The sequence below is a fragment of the Mandrillus leucophaeus genome, unplaced genomic scaffold (assembly GCF_000951045.1).
Source record: "Mandrillus leucophaeus isolate KB7577 unplaced genomic scaffold, Mleu.le_1.0 Scaffold66, whole genome shotgun sequence".
Classification (NCBI taxonomy): domain Eukaryota; kingdom Metazoa; phylum Chordata; class Mammalia; order Primates; family Cercopithecidae; genus Mandrillus; species Mandrillus leucophaeus.
The window spans coordinates 4586069-4599726 of record NW_012107141.1 but is presented as its reverse complement, the minus strand read 5'-3'; the positions used below and the strand labels follow the sequence as shown (position 1 = coordinate 4599726).

The 13658-nt window shown below is 43.9% G+C and overlaps 1 protein-coding gene across 1 annotated transcript in view; it reads left to right on the top strand.

The window, feature by feature from the left end:
• AMBRA1 (autophagy/beclin-1 regulator 1) overlaps positions 1–13658 on the top strand; it is a 197754-nt gene that overhangs the window by 36309 nt on the left and 147787 nt on the right. Inside the window, exons 2-8 of the mRNA XM_012001381.1 lie at positions 5751–6005; positions 6386–6444; positions 6970–7153; positions 8493–8665; positions 10212–10278; positions 10854–11114; positions 11271–12307. Coding sequence (XP_011856771.1) covers positions 5871–6005; positions 6386–6444; positions 6970–7153; positions 8493–8665; positions 10212–10278; positions 10854–11114; positions 11271–12307 — 1916 coding nt within the window. The 5' untranslated portion in view covers positions 5751–5870. The remainder of the gene's footprint in view (positions 1–5750; positions 6006–6385; positions 6445–6969; positions 7154–8492; positions 8666–10211; positions 10279–10853; positions 11115–11270; positions 12308–13658) is intronic.

Sequence of the window (13658 nt, the reverse complement as noted above, 5' to 3'; positions counted from 1 at the left end):
TCTTTTGAGAAATGTCTGTTCATATCCTTTGCCCACTTTTTGATGGGGTTGTTTGTTTTTTTCTTGTAAATTTGTTTGAGTTCTTTGTAGGTTCTGGATCTTACACAAGGTGTAAATCATTGGCCAGGCTGGTCTCAAACTCCTGACTTTGTGATCTGTAAGATTTAAATATTACAAAGTGCTGGTTTAAATGTATTTCTTTGAAAGTGCTTTTATATTTCACTGTTAAGACAAAGGACCCTCAAAATGTTTCTTCTGAACTTTTTTATGTTGGGTAAAATAATTGCAGTAGAGGGTTAAGGTAAACTAGTAGGAACTGTAGTTTTGGCACCTTCCTAGTTAGTAATTAATCACTTATGTGGCAGTTTGACCAAAGGGCAACCCTGGGTTCAGGTCTAGACTTCTGATCCTAATCTGTGAGTTGTCAGGGTTACTAAGGAGATGATTTCCTTCCAGTTAGTTCATCCTTAGCTTATTCAGGAGGTTGGCCTGAAAATGTTGATATTTTCAGTACATATTTTTAATAAGTGATGAGAGCTGTATCATGAGGATACAGGCTAGAATTTGTTTCTTTGTCACTCCTTAGGTAACTGTGTGCTGTGTAGGACTAGGAACTTGGTGAGTGTTTTTGTTTTTGTTTTTGTTTTTGTTTTTGTTTTTGAGATGGAGTCTCACCCTGTCACCCAGGCTGGAGTTCAATGGCACGGTCTTGGCTCACTGCAACCTCCGCCTTCCAGGTTCAAGTGATTCTCCCACCTTGGCTTCCCAAGTAGCTGGGACTACAGGCATGAGCCATCACGCCTGGCTAATTTTTATATTTTTAGTAGAGACGGGGTTTCACTATGTTGGCCAGGCTGGTCTCAAACTCCTGACCTTGTGATCTGCCCGCTTTGGCCTCCCATAGTGCTGGGATTACAGGTGTGAGCCACCGCACCTGGCCAGACTTGGTGTTTTCTTACTGTGAAATCTTTCTGACTTTTATATCTTAGTACTCCAGTGAGAGAACTTCAACACAGGCTCTTAATGTTTATTTTTCTTTCCGTATTTGGATACATCTGGTTGTATACTCTTTAGATTGCAGCCTTTTGTGAAATGTAAAGAGCCAATTATTGTTTGGCTTTTTGCAATAAGTAGTTACTACTTTAAAAAAAAAAAAAGAATGGTGGCCAGGCATGGTGGCTCACGCCTGTAATCCCAGCTTAGGAGGCTGAGGCGGGTGGATCACCTTAGGTCAGGAGTTCGAGACCAGCGTGACCAACATGGTGAAACCCTGTCTCTACTAAAAATACAAAAATTAGCTGGACATGGTGGCAGGCGCCTGTAGTCCCAGCTACTCGGGAGGCTGAGACAGGAGAATTGCCTGAACCCAGGAGGCAGAGGTCACAGTGAGCCAAGATCGTGCTGCTACACTCCAGCCTGGGTGACGGAGTGAGACTCTGTCTCAAAAAAAAAAAAAAAAAAGTGAAAGGTGAGGTTTGGGCTTCTAGTAATAATTCTTAAAATTAAAAAGTGAAAAAAAGAAACTTGCCTATTAAAATTATTAAATCACCAATAATGCCACCACTCAAAGACAACCATGGTTAGTATTTATTATATTTCTTTTGTGTCCTTTTTCTCCAAACTTTTTTTTTTTGAGATGGAGAATCACTCTGTCGCCCAGGCTGGAGTGCAGTGATGCGATCCCACCACCACGCCCGGCTAATTTTTTGTATTTTTAGTAGAGACAGGGTTTCACCATGTTAGCTAGTATGGTCTCGATCTCCTTACCTTGTGATCCACCCACCTCGGCCTCCTAAAGTGCTGGGATTACAGATGTGAGCCACTGTGCCCGTCTCTCCAAATATTTTTTAAACAAAGTGGGGATTATACTGCATATAAAATTTTGTGTTCTTTTTTCACTTAACATGTACTTACTGCAAAATTTATTTTTTATTTTTTTTTTTTGGAGACAGAGTCTCGCTCTGTTGCCCAGGCTAGAGTGCAATGACATGATTTCAGCCCACTGCAACCTCTGCCTCCATGGTTCAAGTGATTCTCCTTCCTCAGCCCCCTGAGTGACTGGGATTACAGGCGCGTACCATCACGCCTGGCTAATTTTTGTATTTTTAGTAGAGACGGGGTTTCACCATGTTGGCCAGGATGGTCTCGATCTCTTGACCTTGTGATCCACCCACCTCAGCCTCCCAAAGTGCTGGGATTACAGGCTTGAGCCACTGCACCCGACCATTTTTTTTGTTTGCTTTTTGAGATGGAGTTTCACTCTGTCACTCAGGCTGGAGTGCAGTGGCGCCGTCTCGACTCACTACAACCTTAGCCTCCTGGGTTCAAGCATTTCTCATGCCTCAGCCTCCCGAGTAGCTGGGATTACAGGTGTGCACCACCATGCCCAACTAATTTTTGTATTTTCAGTAGAGACAGTTTCACCATGTTGGTCAGCCTGGCCTCGAACTCCTTACCTCAGGTGATCTGCCCACCTCGGTCTCCCAAAGTGCTGAGATTACAGGCGTGAGCCACTGCACCCGACCATTTTTTTTGTTTGCTTTTTGAGATGGAGTTTCACTCTGTCACCCAGGCTGGAGTGCAGTGATGTGATCTTGGCTCACTACAACCTCCACCTCCCGGGTTCAAGCAATTCTCCAGCCTCAGCCTCCTGAGTAGCTGGGATTACAGGTGCCTGCCACCATGCTGGGCTAATTTTTGTATTTTTAGTAGGGATGGGGTTTCACCATTTTGGCCAGCCTGGCCTCGAACTCCTTACCTCAGGTGATCTGCCCACCTCGGTCTCCCAAAGTGCTGAGATTACAGGCGTGAGCCACTGCACCCGGCCTAATTTTTGTCTTTTTAGTAGAGTAAATTTTATATTTTTAGTAGAGTAGGTTTTGTCATGTTGGCCAGGCTGGTCTTGAACTCCTGACCTCAGGTGATCCACCCACTTTGGCCTTCCAAAATGCTGGGATTATAGGCGTGAGCCATTGCGCCTGGCGTTGTTTAATATTTTAAACAAAATTTTTCATAAAGGTAACAGATATACCTTTTTCAAAAACTAAAATTTCAGCACCTAGTGCAGTGGTTTGCACCAGCCTGGGGAACATAGCGAGACCCCATCTTTAAAATAATTTTAAAAGTTAGCTACTCTGGAGGCTGAGGCAGGAGGATTGCTTGAGCCCAGCACTTTGAGGCTGCAGTGAGCCTTGATTGCACCATCGCACTCCAGTCTGGGTGATAGAGTGATACCCTGTTTCTAAAAAAAAACAAAAAACAAAAAAACAACATACCACAAACTAACATTCCATTTCAAAAACACTGACAGGTATTGCATCCATTTTTGTTTCCACTTATCTAGTCCCTCCGGTCCCCAGTGCATTACCATTAGTTTTTCTTCTTATTCAAAAGTAGCTTTACTCAATGTATTGTTTTGTACCTTGCTTTTTTTCCTCTCTCGACAATATATTTTGTACATCTATTCTTATCAGTAGCCAGAGAATCTTCCTTGTCATAGATTAGTCATCCAGTACCCTTTAGATGGACAGTTGGGTTGTCCTCAGTTTTTGCTATTGTAAGCAATAAGACAGAATTAGTAACTCCTGTGCACCAATTTTTAAGGGAAATTTATTATTTGTACAGGAAAGCCAGCTAATACATCTAGAAATAATGATAGAATTAGAAAATCAAGATTTCCAGCATCTCCCCCCTTTAAAAAAGTACAAGAGGGAATCATTAATGAATGTTAAACCATTAAGTAAAAAGTTGAGAAGGAATAGTATATTTACATGATGCCAAATAATAGCCATAGATTACTAACTGTAAAGGGGGAGATATTCCTTTACAAAGAGGTCTGGCTGTTAACAACCTCAACCAAGTAATCGTATTTCAACAAATGATCACTAATGATTGTACAGTCTGAAAATATGTGCCACCTGATGTACTCCACCTTGAGGTATATAGGCATATCAACTGTGATGCACTGTCACCAAAAACATGTAAACTAATGAAGATTTTAGACCTAACCTATTGTTTACAGGAAATAAAGGTATAAAGAGGCAAGCTAAATGCTACTATGAGGAAGCAATCAGTTGAGTCTAGGATGTAAGGCATTCTAACAAGTCAACTGTCCTAGTCTTTTAGAAAAGCTAGTGTCAGCTGGGTACAGTAGCTCAGGCCTGTAATCCCAGCACTTTGTGAGGCTGAGGCGGGTGGATCACCTGAGGTCAGGAGTTCGAGACCAGCCTGGCCAACACGGCAAAACCTGGTCTCTACTAAAAATACAAAAATTAGCTGGGTGTGGTGGCAGGTGCCTGTAATCTCAGCTACTTGGGAGGCTGAGGCAGGAGAATTGCTTCAACCCAGGAGGCAGAGGTTGCAGTGAGCTGAGATTGCACTGTTGCACTCCAACTTGGGCCACAGAGTGAGACTGTGTCCCCTGCCCCCCCCCCAAAAAAAAGCTAGTGTCACAAATGAAAACAAAACAAAACGTGGAGGCCATTCTAGGATAAAGGAGACTAAAGAGACATAAATGTCCAAAGTCATTGCTTGAGTTTTGATTAGATTCTGGATTTTTTTTAAGTCAACTATAAATGAAATTTTTTTTGGCAATTGGGAAGATTTCGAACGAGAACTGAAGTATTCGATGATAATTGGTATAGTAATGTTATTGTGGTTATGAGGCAGAACGTCCTTCTTCCTAGGAGGTGCATAGTGAAGTAAATATGCGGGGTTAAAGTGTCTTGATACCTACTGAAATAATTCCAAAATTATACAACAAAACAAAACAAAAAAACAACTTTGATGTAGCCATATCTCTATCCATGGAGCTAGATGAGGCAAATTTGGCAAAATATTAACAATCTTGAGTCTAGGTGGAGAATAGTGTATGTTTATTGTACTATTTTTTCAACTTTCCTATTTTTTGAAAACATTCATAGTGGAGTTGGAAGAAACAATGCCACAATGGATAACATTATACATATGTGGATATTCTTTTGAAATACCATTTTATCAGGCTACATAGTCCAGTGTATAGACCACAATTTGTTCTTTAATCATTGTACTTGTGTGTACTGTTCTGCTAGTTGCCGTTTTAGTAGAATTTTAATTTGTGATGAAGTTTTTTCTTTGTAAGTCTTGTGGTAGATGAGAAAAAGAACCTAATTTTTTTTTTTTTTCCTTCCTTTTCCTTCTCTGTCCTCTACCCTGAATCTTTAGTGGACAGGAGAAAATGAGTGAGACAGGTACTCTCAAATAATCTTTTTTTTTTTTTTGAGACGGAGTCTCGCTCTGTCACCCAGGCACTGGAGTGCCATGGCACTATTTCAGCTCTCTACAACCTCTGCCTCCTGGGTTCAAGCAATTCTCCTGCCTCAGTCTGATGAGTAGCTGGGATTACAGGTGCTTGCCACCACACACGGCTAATTTTTGTATTTTAGTAGAGATGGGGTTTCACCATGTTGGCTAGGCTGTCTCAAACTCCTGACCTCAAGCAATCCACCCTCCTTGGCCTCCCAAAGTTCAGGGATTACAGGCGTGAGCCACTGTGCCTGGCCTGATCCTTTCTTTAGATATAAGGTTGAGCTATGGAGAATATGAGCGTATGAAATATTTTTGGAAGAAAAATTCTGGGAGAAGGGTCTTTTCTGAGAAAGTGTCATTAAATAGGAAAAGAATAATTTGTCTTTTGAGCTAGAATTGTATTTGCAATAGAAAGCTTCTCGTTGCAGAATAGTCGTTCTTTGATATTATTCTTTATTCCTTAGATTTCCATGAAGACAACTTACAAGGACCTGTATGGCCTCATTTTAGCTGCTTCAGTGTGTTGGAGCTGTTACTTGCTCCTTCATTTCCTGGGCCTGGTGTGACAGTGGCTACTGAGCGCCATGAAGGTTGTCCCAGAAAAGAATGCTGTCCGGATACTCTGGGGGCGAGAACGGGGTGCTCGGGCCATGGGAGCTCAGCGGCTTCTGCAGGAGCTGGTGGAAGATAAAACCCGGTGGATGAAATGGGAGGGCAAGGTAAGGAAAATGGCTATATTTCACATAGGATTTGTGCTGGTGATGGTAGAATGAGATCTTAGAATGGGTTAACAGCAGAGTTGGGATATATTTATCTTGTGTGGGAGAGTTGACATATCTGACTTAGGGAGTTGTTTGTAAATTTGAAAGAATTAATGTGCTAGAAATATCTTTTTCCTTTAGAGCTAGACAGTTTTCCTGAAGGTAATTTAGGTTTATCTCTCTCAATTTGTAGCTTGATCATTGTCTCCAGTTTTTAAGCCTACACTGTGAATACTAATCTAGAATGGTTAATGTGCTTTTGAGATAGGGTAAACCATAGTCTATAAAATACATAGTCTATGTATTTTAACTCTTTTTTTTTTTTTTTTGTCTCCCAGAGAGTAGAACTGCCGGATAGTCCACGCTCTACCTTCTTATTGGCCTTCAGCCCAGACAGGTACTTAGTAATTATCTGTAACTTAACCTTAAGATTTGTGATAACAGTGCTTTCTGTATATTTGGCCTGGCTTGATCTTCCAAGTCAGTCCCTAAAGGCTCTCTGAAGTACTTTATGAACAGTGCTTTGGCCACATGTCAGAAAGGGAAAGAAAGTAGATGAGCAGTGCTAACCTGAAAAATCATGAGAACAAGCAAAGGAAACTGAGAGGATCAAAACTTGGAAAGTTTCTCAATAACAATCATTTGCCTGTGTGATACAGCTCACCAGGGGCATGATGGTTATTCCAGTGGGAAAAAATATTTTCTGAATGTGGCATGTGTCATTTGGGGACAGCGTGGACAAGCCAAAAGCCTTTAAAGATCAGAATATTTCTGTTTGTAGATATACTGCCTAACGTACAAAGCTTAGGTTCTTTCGTGTTGGGATCGGCAGGTAGCATCACTATTCTGTGTTGTCCAAAGTTGATAAGGTTGGTTACCCTTCCACATGCTTCTGAATTAGTTCTACTCTTTGATTTTCTAGGACTCTCTTAGCCTCCACCCATGTGAATCATAATATCTATATTACGGAGGTGAAGACTGGCAAGTGTGTTCATTCCTTGATTGGACACCGCCGTACTCCGTGGTGTGTCACTTTTCATCCCACCATCTCAGGCCTTATTGCTTCCGGCTGCCTAGATGGGGAAGTTAGGATTTGGGATTTACACGTGAGTATTTCCTTAAGATACCCTTTTCTTTTGGTATTCTGGGTTTTTTTTGTTTTTTTTTTTTTTGAGACGGAGTCTCACTCTGTCGCCCAGGCTGGAGTACAGTGGCACGATCTCAGCTCACTACAACCTCCGCCTCCCAGGTTCAAGTGATAACTTCTGCCTCAGCCTCCCAAGTAGCTGGGATTACAGGCATGCGCCATCATGCCTGGCTAATTTTTATGTTTTTGGTAGAGACGGGGTTTCACTATGTTGGCCAGGCTGGTCTCAAACACCTGACCTCAAGTGGTCCGCCTGCCTCAGCCTCCCAAAGTACTGGGATTATAGGCGTGAGCCACCATGCCCAGCCTCTTTTGGTATTCTAAATACAGAGACTTGTTTACCATTGAGTTTTTAATTCTGGAAGAGCCTAACCGGGTTCTTAGGACTACATCTGAATATATTGTGGTAGACATTGCCCACTTAATTAATAGGAAGTCTAATTCCCTGTCTTCCATTCCTTTTTGTTTTTTTTTTGCAATAGCTTAAGCATGCCCTGAGATTGTCTTCCATTCTAAGATGAACATCTGCTTTTGCTTCCTTTGGCCCATTGTGACATAGTACAGGAGAATCTAAGATATGTTCAGGATGGATTTCTGTTGTGTAAGGGCAAAGATTGTCCTGTACTCCGATCATGATCATCAAAGCAAGATCCTCTTTGTCCTAGTAACTGGCTAGCAGGTTGTCTTGCACCATGTTGTGCACCAAGCTTGAGTTTTTCTCAGGCTTTAGATATAGGAACTGTGGGCTGGGCGCGGTGACTCACGCCTATAATCCTAGCACTTTGGGAGACCAAGGCAGGAGGATTGCTTGAGTTCAGGAGTTCGAAACCAGCCTGGGCAGGATATTATACCAAAAATATTATACACAAAATTATACAAAATTAGCCAAGCATGGTGCCATGTGCCTGTGGTCCCAGCTACTTGGGAGGCTGAGGTGCGAGGAATGCTTGAACCTAGGAGGCAGAGGTTGCAGTGCGCTGAGATTGTGCCACTGCACTCCAGTCTGGGTAACAGAATGAAACCCCCTGTCAAAAAAAAAAAAAAAGAAAAAAAGAAGTAGAAACTGTGTATATATGCTTATTGCTTGTAGATTGTGAATAATTTGAAGAACTGAGCTGATTGTATAGTATTTGTCTGATAAATTAGTGGCACTGCCAGATCACTGATCTTCTACATCTTTTTACAAGGATGTATTTAAAGTAGTCACTAGACGTAGTCATTTTACCTTTCTTGAAATTGACTTCCCAGTGTGCTGGTGGCTTGTAACCTGAGAATATCTGGAATTGGTTTGTTCACAGGGTGGCAGTGAAAGCTGGTTCACAGATAGCAACAATGCCATTGCCTCCCTGGCTTTCCACCCTACGGCTCAGCTCCTGCTGATTGCCACTGCCAATGAGATCCACTTCTGGGACTGGAGTCGACGGGAACCCTTTGCTGTGGTGAAGACAGCTAGTGAGATGGAACGGGTCCGGTGAGTGCGCTGCCCCATCAGCATTGTCTGGCACAGGACTGACATGATAGAGAACATTCTGCCGGCTGTCACTTTGGAAGACAGGTTGTTATCCCTGCTCAGGGGAAGTTGTCATCCTCACAGCTCCTCCTATGTTTTTTTTTTTTGAGGCAGGGTCTCACTCTGTCACCCAGGGTGGAGTGCAGTGGTGCAATCCTGTCTCACTGTGACCTCTACCTCCTGGATTCAAGCTATTCTTGTGCCTCAGCCTGCTAAGTAGCTGGGATTGCAGGCACCCACCACCACACCCGGCTCATTATTTTGTATTTTTAGTAGACACAGGGTTTCACCATGTTGTCCAGGATGGTCTTGAACTCCTGGCCTCAAGTGATCTGCCCACCTCAGCCTCCCAAAGTGCTGTGATTATAGGCGTGAGCCACCGTGCCTACCCCTGCCCTTTTTTATTTTATTATTAAAGAGACAGGGTCTTGCTCTGTTACCCAGGCTGGGGTACAGTTGTGTAGCCATGACCTCATGGGCCCAAGTTACTGCAGCCTTGACCTCATGGGCCCAAGCAATCCTCCCACTTCAGTCTTGTGAGTGTCTGGGACTACAGGTGTGTGCAACCACTCTCAGCTAATTTTTAAATTTTTTTGTAGAGATGGGGGATCTCACTGTGTTGCTCAGGCTAGTCTTCAACTCCTGGCCTTCAGTGATCCTCCTGCTTTGGCCTCCCAGAGTGTTGGGATTATAGGTGTGAGCCACTGCACCTGGCTGCCTCCTACTTTCTAAACAGCTGACTAATCAGCTGGGAGACACTCATTTTGTTCATTTCAGCTTTCCCTTATTGGCCTCCTCTTCTGAACTTTGGAGACCAGGGTCATTAGACTCTCTTTTAGTTTCAAAGTTAACTGTGTTTTGGATAGTCCTTCTTTGGGAAAACCTGAAACAAGTTTGGGTGGTATTTTAGATACCTCATTGGGTTGTCTTTGTATATCAAACTGGAAGATGGAGATGTAAGCATGTAATTGACATTTATTTAGTCCTCAAGATCAAAACATATTGCCGCTATTAAAGATGATGCATTGTGTTTCTTTGGTCCTCTTGGATTTGCAGTCAAATACAGGCCAATTTTCTGGTTTCAGCTATGTCATTTAATGCTGGGTCTGTTTGTTGCCACCAGGATTCATGCTTCTTGCTGGTGTAGCTGCCATATGAGGGAAGAACTGATTCTGTGGCAGAGTATGAGAGCATTTTATGCTTTATGGTTAGGATGAGCTCTTGTATTTGAGCAAAGATGTGCTTAATGTAGCTGTTTCCTGGGATGGAAACCCTAGGTGTTTTTCATGTGAAATCGTTATTTTTGTGATACATATTCCTTTACTCTGGCAAGAAGTATTGAGTGTTGTTATTTTAATCTCTTTGAAAGTTTTGGAAGTCTTGAATGAAGTGGATACCTGAGTGATACCAGTTATCAGTAATGATTGCTATAAATTTGAACACAAGTTTTCTCTTCTCAGTTAACATAATCTCTCTATGCGTGTCTTTGTCTCTTCTGTGCTTTCAGTCTGGTGAGATTTGATCCACTTGGACACTACTTACTCACAGCAATTGTTAACCCCTCTAATCAACAGGTAAGTTAGTCCAGCAGTTCCAATTCCAGCTAAACTGTGAGTTCTTTTCCTAACTAGTATTCCAGTTCTGATTATATTGGATTTTAATTATCAATACCCAAGTCTTTCTTTCCAGTCAAAATTTAAAGCTAGCTTCAGATTGTATATTCAGGGTTATAGTCATAATCTTGACAGGAGAGTCAATTCTAAAACTCTCCAGTGATCGCCTCATTAGAAGTAACCCTTATCATCACTAGACAATGTTGGATAGCTTGTCACTCATGTGCCTCTGGCTGGTTGACATTTCGCTTCCCCTCACTGCTTCCATGTCATGGAGAGATGTCTTTTGTAAGACAATTGGTTTGTCAGCTGCACTCATTCAGATATGCTGCTGATTGGGAGTGGAAATTTTAATACCATGGGATTATTCTGAATCTGAGGCCAGTTGTCAGTGCTTCAGGGGTAGAGAGTTGTTTCCTACCTGTGAACATTGTTTTCCTTGGATGATTGTCAGTGGTTAGTTTTTCTTGATTTACTTGGAGGTACTACCTAACTGCCTTGCTCTACCCCCTGCCCCATGCTGGTCCACATTGCAGGGTGATGACGAACCAGAGATCCCCATAGATGGAACAGAATTATCCCACTACCGTCAGCGTGCCCTCCTGCAATCACAGCCAGTTCGCCGGACACCTCTCCTCCACAATTTCCTGCACATGCTGTCCTCCCGCTCTTCTGGCATCCAGGTGGGAGAGCAAAGCACAGTGCAAGATTCTGCTACCCCCTCACCCCCACCGCCTCCCCCTCAGCCCTCCACGGAGCGCCCCAGGACTTCCGCTTACATCAGGCTCCGACAGCGGGTCAGTTACCCCACAGCTGAGTGCTGCCAGCACCTTGGGATCCTGTGCCTTTGCAGCCGCTGCTCTGGCACTCGAGTTCCTTCCCTCTTGCCACACCAGGACAGTGTCCCCCCTGCTTCTGCCAGAGCTACTACCCCTTCCTTTTCTTTTGTACAGACCGAGCCCTTCCATCCCCCGGAGCAGGCCTCGTCAACGCAGCAGGACCAGGGCCTCCTGAACCGGCCGTCTGCCTTCAGTACAGTCCAGAGCAGCACTGCCGGCAACACGCTCCGCAACCTCAGTCTGGGTCCTACCCGCCGCTCTTTGGGAGGGCCTCTGTCTAGCCACCCTTCTAGGTATCACCGAGAAATAGCTCCCGGGTTGACAGGATCTGAGTGGACCCGGACAGTACTCAGTCTGAACTCCCGCTCTGAGGCGGAATCCATGCCCCCGCCCAGGACCAGTGCCTCTTCAGTGAGTTTGCTGTCTGTGCTGAGACAGCAGGAAGGTGGCTCTCAGGCATCTGTGTACACTTCAGCCACAGAAGGGAGGGGTTTTCCAGCATCAGGGTTGGCAACTGAGTCAGATGGAGGGAATGGCTCCAGCCAAAATAACTCGGGCAACATTCGTCATGAGCTTCAGTGTGACCTGAGACGCTTCTTTTTGGAGTATGACCGGCTTCAGGAGCTGGATCAGAGCCTGAGTGGGGAAGCTCCCCAGACCCAGCAGGCCCAGGAAATGCTCAACAATAACCTTGAATCTGAAAGGCCAGGCCCTTCCCACCAGCCCACCCCACACAGCAGTGAGAACAACTCCAACCTGTCCCGTGGCCACCTGAATCGCTGTCGTGCTTGCCACAATCTCCTGACCTTCAACAACGATACCCTGCGCTGGGAAAGAACCACACCTAACTACTCCTCTGGCGAGGCTAGCTCCTCCTGGCAGGTCCCCAGCTCCTTTGAGGGTGTGCCATCGAGTGGCAGCCAGTTACCACCTCTTGAGCGGACTGAGGGCCAAACGCCCAGCTCCAGCAGGCTGGAGTTGAGCAGCTCTGCTAGTCCGCAGGAGGAGAGGACTGTGGGGGTGGCCTTTAACCAGGAGACAGGCCACTGGGAAAGAATTTACACCCAGTCCAGCAGATCTGGAACTGTGTCACAGGAGGCCTTACATCAGGATATGCCTGAGGAAAGCTCTGAGGAGGATTCACTCAGGAGGTAAGCAGTTGCTTTCCTGTCTTCTCCTGCATCCCTTGCTTTTCTCCTTGTATCATTTCCTTCAGTCCTATAGATGTTGTGGCTGTATTTGGAGTGTCTGGGACCCACGCATCTGCTTCTGATCTCCCCATTGCATTTTCTTGGAAAATCTTGCTCTGGTGGCAGAGATAGGATAGGGCCTAGCAGTATGAGTCAGTTGGCTGTGCTAGCTCTATTTCTGGCTAAGCTCAAGGTTCTGGCTTTAGCCTTGAAAGGAGAGTGTAGATTAGGTTAGAGAGGCATGAGGAGATGGAATCATTGACTTTCTCTGCCCTGCTTTTTGACCTTCTTGAGACGTTGTATGTGCAGGACTACTTATTGTGAGACAAAACAATGTCCCAGCGTGCCTAGGAATAAGTGAAAGAGAACCCTGCATAGTACAAATTAGTCTATTGATTCTTTGCTGATTGTGTTGCTTTGGACAAGTGAGTTCACTTCCTAATCCTTATCTTTTGGAACACTGCAGTTTGACAAAAGGAAAAGAAAAAAATATGTATATCTATATATATATGTATGTCAAGGAAAGTTCCAATTTTTTCAGAGATACTTGTTTTTGGACAGCCTATTAGTTGCTCAGTTGAGATTCTCTGAATGGACCTTCCAGATGGACATTCACCTTGGGGTGGAGAAGAAGAAGAATTCATGGAAGGAAGGACTCTCCATACTTGGATTGGCATCCTAGCCAACTCTTTCATGGCAGAAACAGAGTGGGTGTAGTTGATCGCCCACCACATGTTCCATGAATGGCTATGTGCGCATCTATCTTGATTTATTAGGGACTTCTTTCTGTAATTTTGTAAAGGTCAAAGCTAGCATAATCACCAACTCCCAGAATATGCCTGTTGGATCCAAACAGCATATTGCGCTGCATTACATCCTCTGTCGAAGCAACTGAAATTTCTCTGACATAAGCTTCTAACAAGGGTGGGAATATGAATTATGCACATAATGTACTTGTTATTTTGGGAGGATGCTTTAGACAGTCACTCAGTCAATAAGTATTAGTTGAATGGTTACAAATTTTCTAGTACTGTGCTAGGCACTGTGGGAAATACAAAAGAAGTATAATACATGGTCTTTACCAACCTGAGTCTACAGTGTTATTGTGGAGGCAAGACAACAAAATTTTTCAAAAGTGTAGATGAGCAAATGCTTCATTGTGTGGTACTGAGATTGGATGTAGTCTCAGAGAAAGGGAAGTATCATCCAAGAAGGCTTTGCAAAATCAAGTCTTGAAAGATGGGTAGGATTTGGAGAGGGAAAGACCTTTTTATTTTAGGGAACCAGCACATGCCAGGGAGGAAAGGGTATA